We start from the raw sequence: 24,759 nt of genomic DNA on the forward strand, positions 1-24,759 counted from the left end.
CAGGTCATGATCTCAGGGTCCTGGGATCGAGCCCCGCGTCGGGCTCTCTGCTCAGCGGGAAGCCTGCTTCCCTTCCTCTCTCTCTCTCTGCCTGCCTCTCTGCCTACTTGTGATCTCTGTCAAATAAATAAATAAAATCTTAAGAAAAAAAAAAAGTCTTGAGCATTTACAAAACAGTAAAATCTCACCAAATATGAAATTTGGTTATATGTCCAAACAAATTTTTAACTAGATCATAAAGTTAATTTGGAAACGGGGAGGTAAGGGAAGGCAAGAGGAAATAAAAATACAGTGCAAGGAAGGAAAAATGTAAGTGACCATATCCTTGTAAATTTTAGAAGATAGAACACTACTCCTAATATTTAGGAGAAATAAAACAAAATGGGAAATTGCTATCTTTTCCCCAAAATTCTGGTATAATTAACATACAGTGTTATATTCGTTTTGAGCATACAATATGATTCAACAATTCTATACATTTCTCAGTGCTCATCAAGGTAAGTGTAGTCTCAATCCCCTATCTATTTCACCCATCTCACCACTCACCTCACCCAGTAACCACCAGTTTGATCTCTGTATTTAAGGGGTTTTTTTTTTTGGTCTTTTTTTCTTTGTTCATTTGTTTTTTAAAATCCCACCCATGAGTGAAGTCACATTTGTCTTTCTTTGACTGACTTATTTCACTTGGCACTGTACCCTGTAGATCCATCCATGTTGTTGCAAATGGCAAGATTTCATTCTTTTTATGGCCATGTAATATTCCACTATATACATATACACATACCACATCTTCTTTATCCATCGATCTAGAGATAGATATTTGGGTTTGCTTCTATGTCTTGGCTATTGCAAATAAATATGAGGTACATAAATCTTTTCAAGTTAGTGTTTTCATTTTCCTTGGATAAATATCCAATAGTGGAATTATTGGATCATTATTTTCCACAGGGGCTCTACCAATTTATATTCCCACCAACAATGCATGAAGGTTTCTCCTTGCTCCCTTCCAACCTCCCTCCCTCCCTCCATTCCTTCCTTCCTTTCAGATTTTATTTATTTGGGCTCCTGGGTGGCTCAGTGGGCTAAGCCCCTGCCTTCCACTCAGGTCGTGATCTCAGGGTCCTGGGATCAAACCCCGCATCCGGCTCTCTGCTCAGCAAGGAGCCTGCTTCCCTCTCTCTCTCTACCTGCTTCTTTGCCTACTTGTGATCTCTCTCTGTGTGTCAAATAAATAAAATCTTTTGAAAAAAATAAAAAATAATTTTTTCAAAAGATTTTATTTATTTGACACAGAGAGAGACAGGGAGAGAGGGAACACAAGCAGAAGGTGTGTGAGAGGGAGAAGCAGGGTTCCCATTGAGCATGTGGGGCTTGATCCCCAGGACCCTGGGATTATGACCTGAGCCAGAGGCAGACGCCTAACAACTGAGCCACCCAGGCGCCCCAAGGTTCCTTTTTCTTCACATCCTTGTGAACATTTGTTGTTCCTTGTCTTCTTGATTTTAGCCAATCTAACAAGTATGAGGGGATGTCTCATTGTGGTTTTGATTTGCATTTCCCTGATTAGTGATGTTGAGCATCTTACCATGTGTCTGTTGGCCCTCTGTATGTCTTCTTTGGAAAAATGTCTATTCAGGTCCTCTGCCCATTTTTTAATTGGATTGTTAGGGTTTTTGTTTTTTGTATTGAGTTGTGTAAGTTCTTTCTATATCTTGGATATTAACGCCTCATCAGACACATCGTTTGCAAATATATTCTCCCATTCAGTAGGTTGCCTTTTTGTTTTGTTGGTGGTTGTCTTTGCTGTGCAAAAGCTTTTAACTAAAAAAAATTTTTTTTAAAGATTTTATTTATTTATTTGAGAGAGGGAGAGTGAGAACGCATAAAAAAGGAGAAGTTCAGAAGCAGAAGCAGACTCCTTGTGGAACTGGGAGCCGGATGGAGGACTCAATCCTGGGACTCCAGGATCATAACCTGAGCTGAAGATGCTTAACCAACTGAGCCACCTATGCACCCGCAAAAGCTTTTTATTTTGGCGTAGACCCCAAGAGCTTATTTTTCCTTTGTTTCCTTTGCCTGAGGAGGCATATCTAGAAAAATGTTTATACAGCCTATGTCAAAGAAATTACTATCTGTTTTCTTCTAGGAGTTTTATGGTATAAGAAAGTGGTCCAGTTTCATTCCTTTGCAGGTAGTTTCTTTCCCAGAACCATTTATTGAAAAGACTGTCTTTTACCCATTATATATTCTTGTTTCCTTTGTCATAGTTTAATTGACCATATAATTTATTTATTTATTTATTTTTATTTCCTTTATTTCTAATCTTCTAGCTGTATGGGTTTCTGTGCAATTTTCACTAGAATGCAACTAACAAAACAACAACAACAAAAAACAGAAACCGTGCACTTCTTTTTCCATGAAAGACTTCCTATAAATGCAATAAAATGTTTTATACTTTTTCTCATGAGTTCAAGATAAAAGACGTCTTTAAAATGTTTAACTAGGTTTCTCACTTTATATCTCCCTAAGTAAACAGGTAAATATTTGTGTTCCATGGTTGGTATGAGGATTAATCCAAATAAGAAAACATATTATGGGAGCACCTGGGTGGCTCAGTGGGTTAAGCGTCTGCCTTCAGGTCAGGTCATGATCCCAGGGTCCTGGGATCAAACACCATGTCAGGCTTCCCTGCTTGGCCGGGAGTCTGCTTGCCCCTCCTCCCCCTCCAGCTTGTGTATGTACATACTTTCACTCTCTCCGTCTCAAATAAATAAATAAAATCTTAAAGAGAGAGAGAGAAAGAACATACTGTGTAAGACCCCAAAGTCCAGCACACAACACATGCTCAACAAATTGTAGTATTTTGCCCAAGACATATGTATATATGTTCTTTCCAATATACTGCTATGCATGAATGTAGAATTTAAACAGATTGTTATACAAATTATCTATCTGTACTTTATCTAATAAAAGATACGCACACATGCACACACATGTGCAATTCCCACTCCCAAGACGGTCTCAAAAACAAATCTAAGTTAGTGAAAATACAAGGAAATAGAACAAATTACTATATGGTTAAAAACACACACACAAAACAACCAAGTGGTAGAAGAAAGTACTTACCTTAAAAAATGATTGATAATATGTATTTTCTATGTAAAAATATATAAACTACTTTAATGATTATCCCTAGAAAAGGCTATTAAATTGCTACATGTTTGGAATATAGTTTTCAATGACAAATACATGAAAATTAAAACAGTTTAGGCAACAATTTTTATATTATATTCAGCTGGCATTCTCTAATCAGGTTATAGAGAATTTTTAACTTCAAATTTCATAGTGCATTAACTGTTTAACAACAACAAAATCTTATCTAAATGAAATTTATAGTAATAGGAAATGTAGCTAGTATATGTAGCTATTGCTCAGGCCTTGTCTACCTTTCCTACTCCTAAGGGCCCAAAGCTGAGACACCATGGCATAGCAGTAAAGGTCACAGGCTCTAGAATCTTTGAATCTTGGCACTGAGGCCTGGTTATGCAATCTTGGCCAAGTTCCTCAAGCCTGCTATACTTGCTTTGCCTTCCTTAAAATAACAATGTATCGATTTTATAAGGTTTTTGGGAGTCTCAAATGTAACCGGAATACAGTTATGTGTTCAGTAAGTGTTGACTTGATGCTGACTACAACTAACAACATTTTAGGCATATGAATTTGTTGTTAATCTAATTCATGATATTCTTTCATTCCCCTGTTCATTTAAACACAAACTCCTTCGCCCTTAGCAGTGCAGAATTACTCTCAACAAATTGTATGGTATGCTAGAAGGGGGAGGCAAATTCTGCTTACTATATTAATATATATAAAATGATCTGTGGTTATAGCTATGTTTTCTGGGGTCTATTCTGTATACTATTTTAGACATGGCAACTTGATGTAATTTTTAGTTTTAATTTCAGTAAGAGCCACTGTATATTCGCTAAGAAATTTTTTATACACTGTGTATGTTTAAAAATGGATGCTACGGTGGGTGCTAAAATATACTGCTGTAACATTATTACATAGTTAATAAAAGGATAAGGCAAGGCAAAAACACCAATAGCTAAAGCTTATTATCCTAAGAAAAGCACACAGTTGTCATCTTGACAATTCTCTCCTTTTATTTATTTATTTTTTAATTTTTATTAATTTGACAGGGAGAGAGAGATCACAAGTAGGCAGAGAGGCAGGCAGAGAGAGAGGGGGAAGCAGGCTCCCTGCTGAGTAGAGAGCCAGATGTGGGGCTGGATCCCAGGACTCTGAGATTGTGACCTGAGCTGAAGACAGAGGCTTAACCCACTGAGCCACCCAGGCCCCCCAATTCTCTCCTTTTATTAACACTAAACAATTTGGTGGAGATGATATTTTCTGAGATAAAACATAACAAAATGCTCAAGTTATTTAAAGCAATATTTTCAAAGATATCTGAAGGTTCACAAATATATCTTGTTCTGTCATGTGTGGAACAGGCATTAACTTAAAGTCAAATGGGTTTATTTCTACTACTTGTCTGCTCCAAGAACCTGGGCATGTTCTTCAGTCTGTCCAACTGCCTTATCTATAAAATGGGCATGATCTTATCTATGCTTCAGAAATATTCATAAAATTTTCCTATGTTTCATCTATTCTTCTATTAACATCTTATCAACTTCTAAGCTCAAAAGGGTGCCCGCCAAATAGCAGGAGCTCAATAATAAACGACGGTTTGTCAGGTACGCCGTTTGGTTTGGTCCAGGAAAAGCTAAGTCAATGTCATTTAACGGGACGGTAGGGGTAAGACAGACAAAAGAAAAATGGCACCATTTAAGGCAACAATTTTAAATATAAATTATCTATGAAAAATACTAGTCATCTTCATAGTTCAGACATTCAGATAAGCTCTTTGCAAAAAACCTTTTGAAACATCATTTAAAATAAGGGAAAAAGGCCAAAAAATGATTACCAACAGGCATTATTTTTCTTTTAAATATCAAAATGCACTAAACCCAAAGATGTCTTCCATAGACTATACAGTTCTTTTTGAAAGAATTTCTAAGGAAAACGTTGATAATCATCAGGAATATTGATGACTACTTACTGATCTTAATGGCAAATACTTTAAGTATTAAAACAGTACCTTTGTATCTTTATTAATGGAAACACTAATTTTCGTTTAGCTTTTGGCTAACGTAAACCACTCCTAACCTAAAATGCAGATCTCTTAATCCAATGGTCAAGCCATATTTCATTTTAGTGAAAAATCAATTCAAGGCCAAAATAGTATGGTGTTGTGTGGCCCGGGTTGGGATTTGTTTGAGGATCCGCTGAACTAATGTAAATTATGATGTTAAAAAGTTTTGACAAATGTTAAGTTGCTATTATTTATTTATTTATTTATTTATTTTTAAAGATTTTATTTTTTATTTGACAGAGATTACAAGTAGGCAGAGAGGCAGGCAGAGAGAGAGGAGGAAGCAGGCTCCCTGCTGAGCAGAGAGCCCGATGTGGGGCTCGATCCCAGGACTCTGAGATCATGACCTGAGCCGAAGGCAGAGGCTTTAACCCACTGAGCCACCCAGGCGCCCCAAGTTGCTATTTTTTAAAAAAAGATTTTATTTTTAAGTAATCTATATCCCCAGTGTGGGGCCTGAATTTACAACCCTGAAATCAAGTGTCGTAATTTGTACCAACGGAGCCAGCCAGGCTCCCCATGCTATTATTTTTTAGTAAAGTTCAATCTACTTCTTTGAGGTCATACATAGAGGGACTTTTAAAAGACGTGCTTTAGGAGCGGTAGTGTGGATCACCAAAGACAAGCATGAAAAAGGAAAGACAAAATTCAAAGTAAATCTATATTTGCAAACACTACTTTAAAGGTTGTTTAAAACACCTAGCAAACTAAAATCTTTCTGGACTACGGGTGGCTCAGTTGGTTAAGCTTCTGCCTTCAGCTCAGGTCATGATCACAGGGTCTTGGGATCAAGTCCCAAACTGGGTTCCCTCCTCAGCGGGGGGTCTGCTTCTCCCTCTCCCTCTGCCTGCTGCTCTCCCCGCTTGTGTCTCTCTCTCAATCTCTCTCTCACCCACTCTCTCTCTCTCAAATAAATAAATAAAATCTTTAAAAAATAAAATAAAATCTTTCTGGACTCTAAGAAATTAACTATTGCAAACCAGAAGATAAATAAATGATGGCCATTCTTGAAACTTTGAATTCACTTTTACAATATATTTAGAATATGTTTTAAAACCTATTGACTTACAATATATCTGAATAAGAATTTACAAAGTTCTTTTCAAGTGGTTGTTTTCAGATTTTACTCTTTTTCAATGCTCTGTCACGCATGCCTTTGCATTTGCTGTTCCCTCTCCCTGGACTGAGTTTTCTTCAGATTCTCTCATGGTATACTCCCTTACTTCATAAAGGCCTTCCTTAACTATGTAGCCTAACTAAGATGGCCCTCCTCTTTCCCCTGCCTTATTTTTATTCATTGTTTTAGTTATCTCCTGACATTAAATATTAAATATTTGTTCACTGGTTGTTTATTATTATCTCATGAGACCATAAGCCTTAAGGGGGCAGGGTTTTTTTTTTTCTGTTTACCATCTAGAATGGTACATAATACACAGTAGGGCTCAATGACTGTCTGTTTACAAAAGAAAAAGAAACGTAGTACCCACCTCCTCAGTGAGTTCACAGTCTTCATAAGAAACATAAATTTGAAATTTATATTCATAATCACAGTTTTTATGAAATTAATTTCTCTTCTTAAGAAAGCATTTAAAAGACTGATGGATACCAATGTGAAGCCCTAAGTTTTATAAATAGGGGTGTACTTACAGTTCCTAAGTCAGTTATTTTATTTTATTTTTTTTTTAAGATTTTATTTATTTATTTGACAGAGAGAGATCATAGGTAGACAGAGAGAGAGAGAGAGAGGGGAAGCAGGCTCCCCGCTGAGCAGAGAGCCCGATGCGGGGCTCGATCCCAGGACACTGGGATCACGACCTGAGCCAAAAGCAGAGGCTTTAACCCACTGAGCCACCCAGGCGCCCCCTAAGTCAGTTATTTTAGAGCATATTTTTAAGGAGATTTTAAAAATTGGTTATAAAAATGGTTATAGAGGGCGCCTGGGTGGCTCAGTGGGTTAAGCCGCTGCCTTCGGCTCAGGTCATGATCTCAGGGTCCTGGGATCGAGTCCCGCATCGGGTTCTCTGCTCGGCGGAGATCCTGCTTCCCTCTCTCTCTCTCTGCCTGCCTCTCCATCTACTTGTGATCTCTCTCTGTCAAATAAATAAATAAAATCTTAAAAAAAAATGGTTATAGATACCAAAATATGTCTCATCCAAACAGCACTATTTCTACTATACTGTGAATTAAGTAGGCTTTTGAAAGTATTTCATAATCTAATGTTTTCGATGGGGAAATGCTTTCCAGATCACGTCAGAATAAAAAAATATAATAGCTTGAGTAATATAACTAGCCTCAAATACAGATTATGTCATTCTACAGATAGGTTTTATTTCTACTTTGTTCTCATTCTGGCCAAAGCAATAGCTACTCACTATGAGCAAAGATCATAACATGGTTGAGACCCAGAAAAGACTTATTTTCAAGGGCTAGAGATATGAGAGAGGGAATGAGAGTAGGGGAAAGATCACGTCTTGTCTCCAACCCAGCTAGAAAAGTTGCTCATAAATTGGGTCTTTGCAACCTCAGAAATGCTCTATATAGTTCCACAGCTAGGAAAAAAAAAAAAAAAATCCTACCATGACCAACCTGTACATGAGGGTTGAGAAGGTACTAGGTATTTGCATGGGCATCTTTTCTTTGTGAATATGATATAATCCAATTCATTAAAATCACAAAATTCTAGCACTGGAAGAGGGAATCTTATAGATGATCTTTACTAACTAAACCTCACTGCCTCACCTCCAACACACACACACTTACATATTCAAAAATAGGGAAAATGAGATATAGGAGATCACAACGAAACTATTTTAAAAGGCTTTTTAAAGAATTAACAGACATTTTTCAAAAAAAAAAATTATGCTGTTGTAATAAACAATGATTTCATCTAATGGAAGCCAGGAAATAACAATAAAATCCTCTAAGCTGCCAATGGTAAAGTCACTGGTCCAAAGTGAAGAGACAGAGGAAGAGTCGTGGAGGATGATGGTGGTATCATGGGAGTTTTCTTGCGACTGCTACTGTACAATAGAGATGATCCTCGGTTGTTTGTTTTGTTTTGGAGTACAACTATTGCAAAGCATTGAACTACAGCTGTAAACCCATGTATCATATATTTTATTCCTTTATCCATATAATGAAAAGAAAAACCAACGGAATGTATCCAGAAGATACATTTAGAAGACTAAACAAGTCTATTCTCTATTATTGTATTCTTTATGAGTATGATAATTAAATTTGGGAAATATTGTTTATACAGAAAACATTTTATGTGAACATTCTGATGAATTGTCTTCAATACATGAAAGACTACATAATTTTCCTGCAGTTAAAGATCTAATTAACAGCAAATAAGGGCCATCACACTAATATTTCCAATTCTCAAGTAGCAGTATTCTTAATATACCAAAATTTGTCATAATATACACTACCTAGTTTATAAATAGACCACACCCTCAAAGTTTCTTAGAATTCATTTTCTTTCTTTCTTTCTTTCTTTCTTTCTTTCTTTCTTTCCTTTTTTAAAGATTTCATTGTTTATTTCTAGAGAGAGAAAGAAAGTGCAGGTGAGCGGCGAGGGGCAAAGGGAGAGAGAGAATCCCAAAGAGACTCCACATTCAGCACGGAGCCTGATGCAGGGCTTGATCTCACAACCTGAGGATCATGACCTGAGCCAAAATCAAGAGCAGGATGCTTATTAAATGACTGAGCCACCCAGGCACCCCAGAATTCATTTTCTTTATAGACCCATGTTATTAATGGTACCCAACATTTTAGTCTAGCCCTCAAAAGTCTAACTCATAATGTAGTAGCTGGACTACAACATTAACTTCAAAGGTAGCTCTTGTCACCGGGGAACATAGGAGAGAACAGTGGAAACAATACCCGTTTCCTATTCTGCACAAGCAGGATATTAGACAAAACACCAAAACTGCCCCAAATGGCACCCTCTCCTTTCCTTTTCTATAGCCTTCTCCTAGGAAAAACTTACTCAGATCCTGTATACTGCATTAAGGCTCCATTCCGATCCCTTCACAAGGCCCTGCTTATATCTCCTACCCCCAACAGTCCTAAAATTTCTAGGGTTCAAAATTCTCCACCTCTACCAACTGCTACTAGTCAAAACTCCTATTTTATGAATGGAACTCATCCCAACTCACAGTTTTGGAATTTGATCTAGAGGTCCTTTATCTCTGGGGCATGAATTTTTAAAAATACTAATAGTCCTTGAATTATTGACCAAAGTAAGAGAGAGAGTAGAGAGGCAGGAAAATTCTTTTGTGTACGTGAATCATTTGTAATTTGAAAAACACTATATAGGTCTAACTTTCCCTTTCATTTCTTAGATTATGTATGTGTGTGCATATATGGGGAACATATATTTTAATTTCATATAAGAGAATTCTAAAGAATACTTGTCTGTTTTAATATGGAAAACATTTTAATTATTCCTTTTTTAAAAAATGTAATTCCAGTATAGTTTACAATGTTATATTAGTTTCAGATGGAGAATAGAGGAATCCAACAATTGCATACGTTACTCAGTGCTCATCATGATAAGTGTACAGTTTAGTCCCTATCACCTATTTCACACATCCCCCTATTGACCTCCCCTCTAGTAAGAGAACACTTGTTTTTTAAAAGAGCTTTAATCTCTTAAAGCTAGAAAGAATTCTGTGAAACGTTTGCCTATTACATGCAGTCAAATTCTTCAGCTACTTTAAAAAAGATAAATGTCCTGACATACTTGATAAATTGTATCACTCATAAATTAGTAAGTCAACAGATGTGCTAATGAAAATAACAACTGACCCTCCCAAAATGAATACTTTCTCAAATTCAATGAACCATTTTGCAAATAGAAATTATTGTCTGCAAACAGTATTGGACAAAAATGCAAATAAGCCAGGGGAAATGCATAATACAGTGGGTAGCATTATAAATAGCATTATATTCCTATAAAAAGATGTGATTTCTTCTACAGTTATCTTTTTTTTTTTTAAAGATTTTATTTAATTATTTGTCAGAGAGAGAGGGGGAGAGAGAGCAAGCACAGGCAGACAGAATGGCAGGCAGAGGCAGAGGGAGAAGCAGGCTCCCTGATGAGCAAGGAGCCCGATGTGGGACTCGATCCCAGGACGCCGGGATCATGACCTGAGCCGAAGGCAGCTGCTCAACCAACTGAGCCACCCAGGCGTCCCAGTTATCTTTTTTATAATATGGAATCAGAGTTGTTATTTGGTTTTGTTATGACTAAGCACTCTAGGGTACTAATATCACTTGATAAGAATATGAAATTGCTAAAAAGGCACCCAAAACCCATTTAATGAAAGCCAGAAAGAAATTCACAAGTATTATTACATGTATACATATGTACAAATCCAGAAGTACATTCCAAGTAAAGAGATGTCTGAATAGGGAAAGGTCTTTTCCTTCCCACTTCTTTAAGAGTTCCATCTCTTAAAATTAAAAAAAACAAAACAAAAACAAAAACTGTTTTTGCTTTAGTATATATATTCTTTTAAGCTCTCAAGACTCTGATCAAAGAAATTGGAAAATAATCAATTCCATAAAATCCATTCACCAGAAATTATTTGAAATCCCAGCCTGTAGTGCATATGATACTTTTTCAAAGCTTTATCATAATACAACTTAAAAAGCATATAGGTGAGAATCATCTAGTAGCAAAAACAAAACTGTAAAACAAATTAAGAAAAATTTTTAGATTCATTTATAACTTAAGTAAAATTAAGAATATCTTTACAGAAGTTCACCAATTTAATCAATCTCATATTTAAAAAGAATTGCTTAGACTTCTAGAATACCCTTGACCTGCCCTATCATTCCTTCATATCTGTCAAAGGAACATATAAGCACTAGTCCCCATAAAGGAATCATCATTTAAAAAAAGTATTTGAGTTATGAAAATTATTACAAATTACTGCTTATAAGATTTAATTCAGCTACCTCTGGGGATAAAAATATATTATATGTTTATAAAAAATAAAATTAAAAATTAATTAATTAATTAATTAAAAACAAAAAACAAAAAAACAAAATAAAACAAAAACCTCACTTGTTAAAATAAACCTACCAGCATTATGTTGTGATTTGAAGTAGGTATGAACACAGTCAGAATAAATAATGTATTCTCAGGCTTCACAATGTTGAGTACTTCAAGATGAAGCAGACACAACAACCCCCCAAAACTATATGAACCACAAATGATAAAAAATAGAAATCATAGTCGCCCTAAAACACTGTATGGATATTTCAGGGCTTTTTCTTTGCCAGACTAATAGATGATAAAAATATTTAAAAATCTCATACATGTGAATCTTGCTTTATACAACAGGGTATGTTTCTGAAAACTTTGTGTGAATTAAACCTAATTTCACATCTACTTGAGAAGCTCCTAAACTAAAATGAATAATTTTTTTAAGAATACTTATTCTCATTTTATCTCTTTCAAGTAAATCATGTGTATGACAATGTGATTTTTCCCACAGCAGCATAAATTTCTAGTTTCAGTAAATAATCTTGCCAGAAATTGATGACTTCTTAGAATAGTTTTCTATAAAGAGTTTTGCCTTTACACAGATATATATGTGTACATGTATATGTTTATTGTATATATAGATATATAGACATACAAAACTGTATATAAAAAATGAATATATTTCCTTCTTCATGCAGGGTTGCTGAGATATAGTAGCTGTAACTCTCACACACACAGTTCAAGAAATCAAGGAAATGTTGGATTTATTCCACGATTCTCCCTCTAACCAGGCACACAATGTATAGTATCCCAAACTATTTCCAGTTGTTGTATACAAATTTTGTGGAAAACTAACAAAAACAGGAAAGGGGGGGATGAAGGGACTGAATCACAGAATAGTAAGAATTAATAAAACCTTTTTCTATTTAGAATTCAGTTAGTGAAATAGACACACTGCCCTTGATTACACAACCTAAAAGAGAGTAAATATTTATCTACCTATCTTGAATCAATTCAATACCCAGATTAACCGACTCATACAATATTAGTCAAAGGGTAAAGTTTGTTGACCACAAGCCCACCAAGGCGCATGCAAATATCATGTTTATACACATACACATAAGAAGTCTGAACATCTTAAATGTTAGATATATTTTCCAGTTGAATATTAATATGTAGTATACAATACGCAATAAAATGGAATTATCCTTTACCAATAGTCTTAAGATAGAGGCAAGTGAACATATTGGAAGCTATGTAGGTATACAAAACATCTAAAATTAGTTTGCTCTACTGATTTCATAAGTGGATGGCATATACTACTTACAGAGCAACAAAGGTGCAAAGACTGAAATTTAAACCCCTAATTAAGCAATGGTTTGACAGTTCTAATGTCCTGTACCTGCCCTGCCTGATACCATAACTCAGTAGGCAATCTCAAATGAAAATTAATACGGCATACAGTATAATTTTAGTTATAAGTAACAACTGATCGTGTTTAAAAGATGAAATCCTCCAATGTTCAAAAACCCTTGGCACTCACCAAGACAACAACTTTGGCATTCAAAGAATAGCTATTTGTAATAATAAAAAAGGTTTCTGTGGATTCCGCTTACAACATCTTGATTACTGTCATCTGATCATGACACAACTGTAACTAACTCGGCTGCCATGTCCACTTCTCCTCAAGCGGCTAGGTCTTAATCATAAATCAACGGAACGACTAATTCATCATTGTTAAACCAGCGAGGAGATGTCTCAAGCGATTTTGGTTTCTCACATCTTTCAGAAGGTCAATGTACCTACTCGATAACAAAATAGACTTATCTTTCAAAATGCTTCCTTCTTTTCTAGGATTGAAAAACAATGTTACCATTTAAATTTAAAGTAAACTCTAACTAGTAATTAAAATGTTCCTTTTGTCTGAAATGGTGACTCACTAAAATATAGTTTCCTATATTCTTCCTATTCCTATATACTACTTTAATTAGTAATTAAAATGTTCATTAGGTCTGACATGGTGACCTACTAAACTACAGTTTCCTATGGTCTTCCTCTTATGGCCAAAATCACAAATCCCTCCTCCTCCTCTTTCCTGACCATTTAAAATAGTTTTCTAGATCTAAAAGACCCATGAAAATAGTTATTACTGCTTCCTGCATCAGTCTTAATTTGCTACACTAATATTACATAATAACTTTAAAAAACAGAAACTTTTTATTTTGCTAAAGGAGCAACTAATGCAAGCAAATGGAGCTTAGATATAAATGCTACCAAAAAACAAGATGCTAACACAAATTAAAAGGATTTAGTAGTTAAAATGTATCTTAACTATTTACATCTGCTTGCAGTGTTATAAACGATGAAAACCTAGTGTTCATATCCTTCATAATAAAAATTTATTCTGCACTTTAATACAAAGGCTATGTTGCATAAACAGAGGATTTAAAGCTGTAGCAGAGTGGCTGAATGAAAGGAAAATGGCAATCTTTCTGGCTCCAGTAGATGCCATTCCCTATCACACAATGTTTCCCACTCATAAATACATGACAAATACTTCCTCAATCATTTTTTACGAGCAGGGATGCACAGGGGGTAGTCAATGGCTAGCTTGAGGGAAAATAGGAACAGCAGGCGGCAGAAACTGTACAGAAAATGGCTATGTGGTAAATTCTCTTCTGGAACATCACTCAGTTACCCAGTCTTTGATCTTTCAGCTACAATTACACTAACTTCCACAAGATCTGATTCCCCCCACCCGCCCCACCAAACATACACACAGCCCCAAACCAGATCATTAGTTATATATAAAATCTAAAATTTGGTTTTATAAATAGGATCATCCATACCTCTACATCTTTATAAATTAAAATTTGCTATTTAGACAAGAGTTTGCTTTCAATTGGCTATAACCATATCATCATCACAACTGGTCTCACAAAAAACATGGGGTGTCTGGCGACAGCTAAATCACACACTGGCGTCTCCCAAGCAGTCTGTCTACCATTAGGGTCTGGGAAATGGTATTTACTATACAATTAGAGCCAGGGAGTTCTACCTGTAATCATCCAAATACAGGTGTGAGAAGCCCCTTTGGGCAAGGAAACTGACTCATCCCTTTTCATGTAAACTTTGATGTCTGTATTGTTTCATGAAGCCTCAGGAAACCTTACCATTCATACAACAATAAGATTTATTAACTGAGGTCAAGTAATAAATTTTAAAATTCCTTCCCAAAGGTAATAATTTTTAACCCATTAATCATCAAATTTATAAGAATTTGAAGTAAGACAGTACTGATTATTTTAAAGTTAATTATCTATTGGAGGACACTGACCAGTAAGAACTGAATTTTCATGTTAGGTTTATGCTTTCTAGAACCCTACCAATAAAGAGGACAAATTCAGTTTCCTATCAGAAACACAAAATGTCTTAAAGTAATATCAACGGGGCATTTTTAGTTGCAGTAATTTCACAGAATTTATTCTAATCATTTATTGGAGTTAACCATCTGACATTAATTATTGTTTTGGCTTCCAGTCTATGAATGTTTATTTTTCAGTTTAAAGCTTCTCACTCTTTGATATCATATGGAAATGAGAATTTTTAATGGAAAATTGAAACCATGTGCATCTAAGTACTTAATGAAGTACAGGGAAAAACCGACAATATATTTTAGGAGAACACAGATATTTTGCTCTGGATAGTTTTGATTTGTTTGTATGACTTAATAGTATAAAATATTGAGGGTCCCATGAGGCAAGTCAAAGTGAGTGCAATGCCAAATGTGCACATGCCCACAACGTTACATGAACATATGAGTTTTTGAAGTTATTAGTGAACAAAAGAAAACCTTGTACATTTGGGTTACATGTCAAAAATGACAACACATGAATGTGCAGTTTTTACCTTTGTACACTTTACAAGTATTTGAAACAGATACCTTCCTTTCCTCTCCCCTCTGACATACAGTTTTTTTAATTGAAAAAAAATTTAAAGTATTTGATCTGGATTTTAAAACTTACGCTTAGCTATAATCTCAAGTGGGTATTTTAAGGCCACATATAATATCAACACAGTTAGAAATTCCCAGTTTAAAAGTTTTATTGCTCTAACTACATTTATTCTCATTTTGCAAAGGAAACAAACAATAATGTCTATTAAATTTAAATTTAATAAGTAAATACACATGATTCAATATTGCCTAATTTAATTCTGTTTGTTTCTTCTTACGTTCTCTCAGTGTAGATCAATTAGGAGATTCATCTCAGAATGTACAAAACCAGACAAAGCTCTCTAATCCATTTTAAACTTTTTAATAAGGAGAAAAAATATTAAAATCTAACATAGCCATAAGTTCATATGTACGTGTGTTTATGGGTAGAGCCAGGATATGTCTGAATATATCTGAGGGGGAAAAACTTACCATTTGTTCTTCTTTCTAATGTAGTCTTTTTCAGAAAGATTAACCAAGTATACCATTGGTTTTGAAGTCAGAAATAAGTGTTTATTCAACACTTCAATCTAAAGTGGGAGATAGAGAAAGAATCTTTTTTAAAAGTTGAGCAAGTCATTGAGTAACTTGAAAATAAACTCTTGTCAAACAAGTAGCCATTTTCATTTTCAAAATTCTTGTTTCTAAGAAATTAGCAGTTATGAAATATCAGGAGTAGGGGAAAAGAAAATAATAACAAGCCTGAGAGTAAGCAATCATTGACGGAAATAAAGTTTAACTAGATATTAACAGTGATAATATATATAATAATGGAAAATCTAATTTGTTCCCTAAGAAGTCAAAGCCAAGGCAGGAATAGAAGGCATGATAGTTACAACTTACCTCTTTGTCGTTCCAATCATGATAGAAGCGAACAGGTTTCTTCTGATCTATAACCCAGGATTTGACTTTGCACATTATATCCTGCACAAGATTGAGAGAAAAGTAAATACAAGATGGACACTGAACATTCAGATACTAAATAGTAAAATTAAAAGTTTTCAAATCCTCAAAGTAAAAAGTCAATTTTATACGAAAGGGGAACTAAGTCACACACATAATTATTTTTTAATAGCTCATTAAAAATCCAAATACCAATGAAACATTGTGGCATTAACATTTCAATATATAAAATGTGGAATACTAGCAAAATTAGTTATAGTCTTAAAAATTTCAAGACAATTCACATACACCAAAGACTGTAAGAGCTAATAATATTTCAGCATCACCTAGTGATGCCACTTACAAGATAAACATGCTTATTAGGAAATGGAGGGAGGGGGGAATACTGGAAAGAGACTGAATTATAATTTTTTCCTTAAAAAGAAAAACAAACAAAATAGACAAAATTGAACCTATTATTGATGATCTACCCTCCAAGATATTAAATCAACTGGCCAAACCCTTTTAATTCGGAATTAATTTTTTGCCAACACCTTCTTCCTGCCCACTTCTCCTGTCCCCGTTCCAACACGCCCCCCCCCACCCAACCTGCCAAAGCCTCCATTACACAATGGCAAGAGCCCTGCACTGGTGACCTCCAACCAGCTGCATTCACTTTCAGAACATCTCTCTCTGCTGGAAATCTAAAGGCCTTTTAGTTAGCAAGCTAGTGTGCATTCAGAAGGAGTAACTGCAGGAAGAGCCCAATGTGCTTTGTTTCTCTAGCCTTTCTTCACAGAAAGATTAATCATCTGTGAAATGGAAACGGCAAACAGCAAGTGACACAAACTGAACCCTTCAAGTCTTTCCTCATCAGTTTTGTGGTTCTGAATCTAAAAGCTGCGTGTGGCAAGGTTCTTCTTACAGGCAGGTGTTAATAAAAGGCTCTTGGGTCTGAAAGGTCAAACTTAGCTCTTCCAGAAGAAGTGCGTTTGAGAGTCATCTGGTTTTTTGTTGTTGTTGTTAAAGATAATTTATGAATATGTTTTAAATATGCATTTCTCACAAATTTATTGTAATACACAATTATCAGTAATAGATTTTTTAGGCTTTTATCGATGTATTTACTTTACCATAAATCAGTTATTTTTCTATAAATATCCACTTGTATAAATTACCTCAATATTTAGTATACCTTCCTTCCAAATCTTGCTGTTACCATCAGGAAAAATAAGGAAAAAGCCCTGTGTCCTTAGATCCTGATTTGAAACTCTCCAGGAAAAGGACTTCCCACAGATTTTAACAAGGAAGGGGCAAGCTGAAAACTTTTAATGAAATCTAACATGTTCTGCTTAAGAATAATCACTTTTACTCTTCTATAACTGAATTTCACTCATAAATGTTTAAAAGTGGCTAATGTAACACCATTTCCTACAAGGAGAAGATCAAAGTGCTATATTACAAATGCATTATGATTAAAAAAGCCCTGTGCAGCCTTGCTATTAACTGTTCTTTAAACCCTAAAAGGCTTCCCATAGATCTCACTTGGCACTGCATATACAACCTTTGACAAGTAATGTAGACCATTTTTATTCATTGCCTAAAATTGTAGGCAATTATGTGCGTCACACTGGCCACCTGCAAATTCTGAATGCCTGCTCCAGTTGTCAGTGCAAAAAACTAATGTCGGAGGGGATTAATCTAGGGGGAGAGAGTCCTCTTTAATGGCTCCAGCAGGTGAAATGGCCCAGCTGGTTACTATGATGAGTGGCCAGAACAGCTTATGTAGAGACACGCAACAAGATTATACAAAAGAAGGAGAAAACAGTGGTACCATCTTATATTTGGTTCCATTAGTTTTTTTCAATTAAAGAGAAGAGAAGAAAATAGACAAAAGGAAGCCAAACCAAAAATAAGGAAGGAAATTAAATTTTAATCATATAAAAAGTATAACATACCGTTGTAACTATAAACATTTTTACAAAACCAAAGGGCCTCAATAAACGATGATCACCAGTGAAGGAATTTCAGTATTTCTCTTTCATTTTAAATTAACTACACAATCACTCCAGACTCTGAAATCTTATCACATAATCTTTTTTTTTTCTCCTCACACCAACACATTATACTACCAATTAGAAACAGTCAAATTTTAAAGAGAATTTACTCATAATTAAAGCTCTCAAACAGTATGTTCATTAAAGCCACATTCAAACCTTTTAAGAAAAATTTATAGAGTATAACCAAGTATTTGATGAGTTGAAAGTAAAAATGTTTTAAAATTTAAAATTCTTCTTTTTTTACCCAATACTCTCTTCATTAGCTCTATGAAAGACTGAACAGCCAAGAAACGACATCTTAGATTATTAAAAGATGCCAGTTTATTGAAGACAAAACAAGATCCCTCTCAGATAAGAATATCATACATAAATGATCATTATATGGTATAGTTGCAATGTGCTGTTTTTCTTACTTAAGAATTTTAATTTTAGCAAAAAATTAAAAGATGTTTTAATGTTCCTTACCTGAAAAACTTTTAATCAGATGAAAGAAAACACTTGGACAAATTTGTATATAATAATGGACTAAAATTTTTCTTATGCTTATATATATAAATATATATATCAACACTTATGATGAGAACACTAAAAGGTTCCAGTTAGCTGAATATAGTTGACTGAGAAAATAATCTAATACATACCTACCCTACTCTTAACAATTGGGAATACAATAAAAACACAAAAACACCTTAATGCTTAAGGCATCAGAAGTTACTTTAAGATTTTATTAATATCCTTAGCAACATCATTATGTAGAAATACAAATGGAGAAGGATAACTTTTGTTTTGATAACTTTAACGAAGTCCTCACTTTCAAAATCCTATACACATGATGACAATTATGCAAAACTTCCTGGATATTTGAACTTTTTGGTTATTTTGCAGTGGTGTGAGTATACTAATTGGAGAGGTAATAGCTTAATGTTTAAGTGTGAAAATAAATCCTAGGTTTACCATTTACCAGGTCTGTGACCTATTACTTCATTGCTTAACATTGATGATGACACTATCTACTCCCCGGGGTTGCTGTGAAAATCAAAAGAGATAATGCATATAAGGTGTTTAGCACAGTCCTTGGCACAGAGTAAGTTCTCCATAAATGTAAGCTGTTGCCATTGTTATCATGATAGGTGAAAAGATTAAATACTAGTCATCCGCAAAATGGCAACATAATCTCTTGGGTACTCCCTTAAAGCACATATACATCTTCTCCAATATGAATATTGTTCATTAGTTCTTTTCTTCGAATTTCTGAAGGCTTACCAACAATACTGGCTTTCTTAGTGAAATCTCAATTCAGGTGTCTAGTCTTAACAAAAACTAGTTTTTACTGAACAACTACCTTTTAACTAAAAAGAAAATCCAAACTCACCTTGAATTCCTCACTCATCTGTTTTGACTCTTCTTACTAATAGTCTCACATTTAACTTAAGAAGTGTTCTGTTTTCTGGGACGCCTGGGTGGCTCAGTTGGTTAAGCAGCTGCCTTCGGCTCAGGTCATGATCCCAGCGTCCTGGGATCGAGTCCCGCATCGGGCTCCTTGCTCGGCAGGGAGCCTGCTTCTCCCTCTGCCTCTGCCTGCCACTCTGTCTGCCTGTGCTTGCTCTCTCTCTCTCTGACAAATAAATAAACAAAATCTTTAAAAAAAAAAAAAAGAAGTGTTGTTTTCTTGATATATTTTATTATTGTTGCTAATAGCAGTTGTAATGTATTTAGGCTCACAGAGAACATGTGATTTGCCTAAATTCCCATAGTTGGTAAATGGCAGAGCTAAGATTCAAATTCAGGGGACGCCTGGGTGGCTCAGTTGGTTAAGCAGCTGCCTTCGGCTCGGGTCATGATCCCAGCGTCCTGGGATCGAGTCCCACATCGGGCTCCTTGCTCATCAGGGAGCCTGCTTCTTCCTCTGCCTCTGCCTGCCATTCTGTCTGCCTGTGCTTGCTCTCTCTCCCTCTCTCTCTCTGACAAATAAATAAATAAAATCTTTAAAAAAAAAAAAAAGATTCAAATTCAGGTCTAAGTGACTCAAAAATTCATGTTCTGTCCAATCACCCTGGCATATTTGTCTTCCTTACTGTTTTTCGAATTGTTCTTTGTTTAGCCTAGCTAGTTATTCCCCAGGTTGTTATTCCAGTCCTCATTCTTGATCCAAGGTCATCAGAGAAATTTAATATTCCTCCTATTTGAGATTAATAATACCTGTCAATCCAACACAAAAGTAATATTTTTCTTTGCATACAATAACATACCTGACTCCAAGACTACATACTAGACTTCTCTATTTTGGTATTCTTCTGTTTCTTAGCAAGAATTATTAATCTGTGACCCATAAATAGATTTCAGGGATTCCCTAACACCCTGAAATTATATATAAAGTTCTATGTTTAATTTATGTGCCTTTGAGGGATGATGGCATATATCTTCCAAATCCTTTTAAAAGGAATTCATCGTCCCCAAATCTAAGAACCAGAGTTGTGAGTGACTTTGTAGCAATACTCAAATGCCCCCAAAACAGCCAATTAAGTAAATGTTCTAGGTCCATGAACTCTCAGACTTGAAGCCCAGAAACACTAACTGAAAACTTGTTGCAGCCAGACCCTCACCCAAATTCATCTGTACTGGTCAAAGTGCTGATAAAAATTCTACACCTGGGTGGCTCAGTGATTAAGCATCTGCCTTCGGCTCAGGTCATGATCCCAGGGTCCTAGGATCGAGCCCCACACAAGGAGCCTGCTTCTCCTTCTCCCACTCCCCCTGCTTGTGTTCCCTCTCTTGCTGTGTCTCTGTCAAATAAATAAGTAAAGCCTTAAAAAAAAAAAAAATTCTAGCTACTACAACGTATAACACAATTTTAGTTAAAATCATAACAGGGATGTTGGAGAACATTATAAACTGAATATATTATTATTCTAAAAAAATGAACTGCTTAAGATAAAAAATATTTAGAGAGAAAAATACATGACCTGCCTTGCTATGTATTAAACCACAAAGCTACAGTAATTAGAATAGTATGATACTAGCACAAGGAGATTTGGATTAGAAACAACCTAAAAAGCGATTTAGAGATTTGCTAATAAATTATGGGATATTCACATAACAGAACAGTTTTTATCCATTAAGACTAGACAGAGTTGTATGTACATTTGCATGGGAAAATGTCCAAAATGCTTTGTAAGCGAAAAAAGCAGGTTCAGAACAATGAAATAAAGCTGAGTATGAATTTTGCCACCAAAAAGATTTGGGCTTGAGTTCTGGCTCTGCCACTTTCTAACTGTGTGACTTTTTAAAAGTTACTTAACATCTCTCATTTTACTTTTGTAAAATTGGGATAGTTCCAATTCAACATATGGTGATTATTAGGATTAAATAAGAAAATACATGTAAAGTAACTGCCTCAGCTCCAGGTACACAGTAAATACTCAACAGGTATTAAGTATTAATATTTATGGCAGAATGTATAAGGTGATTCCATCTGTGGTTTTGAAACTATATATAATACATACAAACAAATGCACTCAAATAATGAAATTGGATAGATGCCATACAAAACTACTAGCAACAGAAATTTCTAGAAGATTGGATACCAGAGAAACTTTCCCTGTCTGCCTTTTTTTTAAAACCACAATGTTGTTTTATTCATTATTAACCAAAAAACATCATCTTTACAACAGGAAAAAAATGACAATTTTACAGTGTGAGGGGGAAGGGAGGACTTCATCTATTCATTGCTCACCATCTATAATTCTAAAATTTAATGAACAAATAGAAAAGACCTGGCAATTTTTCAAGGTGACTCACTCTTACTCTGTAATAATTACAGCTTCCATGTCTGATACTTCCCTCTAGCCAAATCAACTATCCCAATACCTGATGCTGACACCCAGATGAGCTGATCTGTGCTGGTTAGGTGGCTCTAACTAATACAGTCAACAATGCACTCGGACCAAAATGGGGGTCAGGCCTTCAGCTCAAAATAGTCTGGCTAGGAGTCCAGTAACACAGCTTCTTCTTGCTCCAAGCCAGAGCATCCACTTTAAATATCCCAAGGAAATGTCCTTTTCCCGAGAAAAGACCAACCTATGTTTTCTCTCACAAAACAGACCTCCTTTGTATATTCTAACTTGATATTTAGAATCTGCCTGAATCAGAATATTAAACGTTTGTTGCTCTACTAAATGAATGCTGTTTATGGTGGCAGGAGTACTGATCCTTGACTTCCAGCTTTTTACATACTTCAGTGACTAAAACTCCCAGAAAAGAATTGACAAAGTACTCAACTAAGACAACTGGCAGCAATGTTCTGCATGGCTGTGTGTGTGTGCGCGCGTGCGCGCACATTCGCATGCATGCACACGTAAGGAAGATGTCATCCAAGAATTGAAATAATAGGTTAATTCTACCAATAATCTGGGTAGAATGCGTGTTGGTAGTTGTGGGTTTTTAGTTATATAATTCACCAAAGTAAACAGTGAGAAGTTAACACAGCAAAGCTCTTGGTCTGTCCACCATAAACTAACAACCAGAATGGACACCCAATTCCTTCTCAAGGTATAGATTTCAAGAGGATTTTAACATCACTATAAAGAAGAAGGCAACAATCCTACATGATCCCCGTAAATCAGTTTGAATGGATTTTACCATGTTCAAGGAAGGATGGTGGGGATGGGGTGTGGAGTCCACAAATTTGATTTTAATAAAAAGGCTACTGAATAAGGAATGAAAGGAAGAAGAAAATGATCATGCATGTGGGTGTGCACCCATACCCTCTTAATGAATTATCTGGCGTACTTGGCAGAATGCAAAAAGATACAGCACCTATGAAAGAGGTGCATGAAGCCGTAAAGAGAGAAGAGTAATGTCAGAAAAAAAATGGATGAAATGTTAAGAGAGTTGACAAACTAAGAAAAATCTACAAGGAAACCAAAATCTAAGTAGAAAGCAGGAAATAAAAGTAGGAAAATAAAAATTCAATTGAAAATTCAACTGATACACGCAGAAGAGACTAATCAGTGGTTTGAATGTCAAACTTGAGAAGGAGTTATACTAAAGTATCGAATATACGCAGTGTAAACTAGTAAGTATAGAGCTTGATAAAGTATCACAGAATGAACAAGTACCTGTAACTACTCTGACCAATATACAGAATACTATTAGCAATGCAGTCACAATGTTTCACTCTTCTCAAGAGATAATCACGATACTGGCTTTTTTTGGCATCACAAATTAGCCTGTGATGAAATTTATAGAAATGAAATTTATAGAAATTTATAGAAATGGAATCATACAATATGCTTTATCTTGTCTAGCTTCTTTTGTTCAACATAGTGAAATTCATCCATGTTGTTAGACGTAGTAGCAGTATGTATTTTCTTTGTCATGTAATACTCCCCTATAGGAAGATTCCGCAGTGTATTTCTCCATTCCATTGTTGGACACTTAAGGTTGTTTGTACTTTAAAAGGTATTATGAATAAAGCTGCCATAAACATTCTTGTACATGTATTTTGGTAAATGTGTACATGCATTTCTCTTGAGTACACACCTAAGACTGGATGGGCACTATCATAGGTCATATATTTACCCAAATTTAGTATATACTGCTAATCAGCTTTCTTTCCAACACTTGGTATTGTCAGTGTTCTTAATTTAGGATGCTATCTTACTATAGTCTGAATTTGCATTTCCCTAATGAGTAACGGAGGACTTCCTCTTTCATGAAGTAATGTTCAAATCTTTAGCCCATTTTTCTATTGGGCTGTCTTTTCCTTATTTATTTGTAGTTCTCTGCATATTTTATAGACAAGTTCTTTGTTAGATGCTGCAAATATATTCTTTCACTCTGTAGCTTACCTTTTCTCTCTCTTGTTTAACAGAAGCCTGAATGTGAATATAGTCCAACTTTAAAATCTTTCCCTTTAGGGGCACCTGGATGGCACAGTCGGTTGAGTGCCTGACTCTTGGTTTTGGTTCAGGTGGTGATCAAGCCCCACATCAGGCTCAACACTCAGCGGACAATCTGCTTGAGACCCTCTCTCTCACTCTTCCTCTGCCACTTCCCACCACATGCATGTGCAAGTATTCCCCCCTCTCTTAAATAAATAAATCCTTAAAAAATATATTTTCCTTGGGGCGCCTGGGTGGCTCAATGGGTTAAGCCTCTGCCTTCGGCTCAGGTCATGATCCCAGGTCCTGGGATCGAGCCTCGCATAGGGCTCCCTGCTCAGCCAGGAGCCTGATTCCTCCTCTTTCTGCCTGACTCTCTGCCTACTTGTGATCTCTGTCTGTCAAATAAAGAAATAAAATCTTAAAAAATATATATATATAATATATATATATTTTTTTCCTTTATGATTACTGCTTTTTGTATCTTGTTTAAAAAATATTTGTCTATTACAGGGTCATGAAAATATTTTATGCTATGTAATAGTTGTTTTATTCCATAAGAGTTTCATTTTCACTTTTTTACTTTATGTAGACTTTACCTTTTTTGTATAGTATGAAGTAGGTGAGGATTTATTTTCTCTCCTACAGGATATACAACTGACCCAACACTATTTCTTAAGAAAATCATTCATTTCTGTTTTTCTGCAGTACCATCTTCACTACAAACC

The 24,759-nt window shown here is 35.4% G+C and overlaps 1 protein-coding gene across 2 annotated transcripts in view; it reads right to left on the reverse strand.

Moving 5' to 3' along the window:
• The window catches only part of LOC111144733 (Obg like ATPase 1), a 198,015-nt gene that overhangs the window by 34,008 nt on the left and 139,248 nt on the right, over window positions 1-24,759 (reverse strand). For both annotated transcript variants that reach the window (XM_022499168.1, XM_022499177.1), the window contains 2 exons: window positions 16,051-16,131; window positions 15,640-15,737 (listed from right to left, as the gene is read on the reverse strand). In XM_022499168.1, the coding sequence (XP_022354876.1) occupies window positions 15,640-15,737; window positions 16,051-16,131 (179 nt within the window). The remainder of the gene's footprint in view (window positions 1-15,639; window positions 15,738-16,050; window positions 16,132-24,759) is intronic.

The sequence above is a fragment of the Enhydra lutris genome, unplaced genomic scaffold (genome assembly GCF_002288905.1).
Source record: "Enhydra lutris kenyoni isolate GAN:26980312 unplaced genomic scaffold, ASM228890v2 scaffoldscaffold1, whole genome shotgun sequence".
Lineage (NCBI taxonomy): Eukaryota > Metazoa > Chordata > Mammalia > Carnivora > Mustelidae > Enhydra > Enhydra lutris.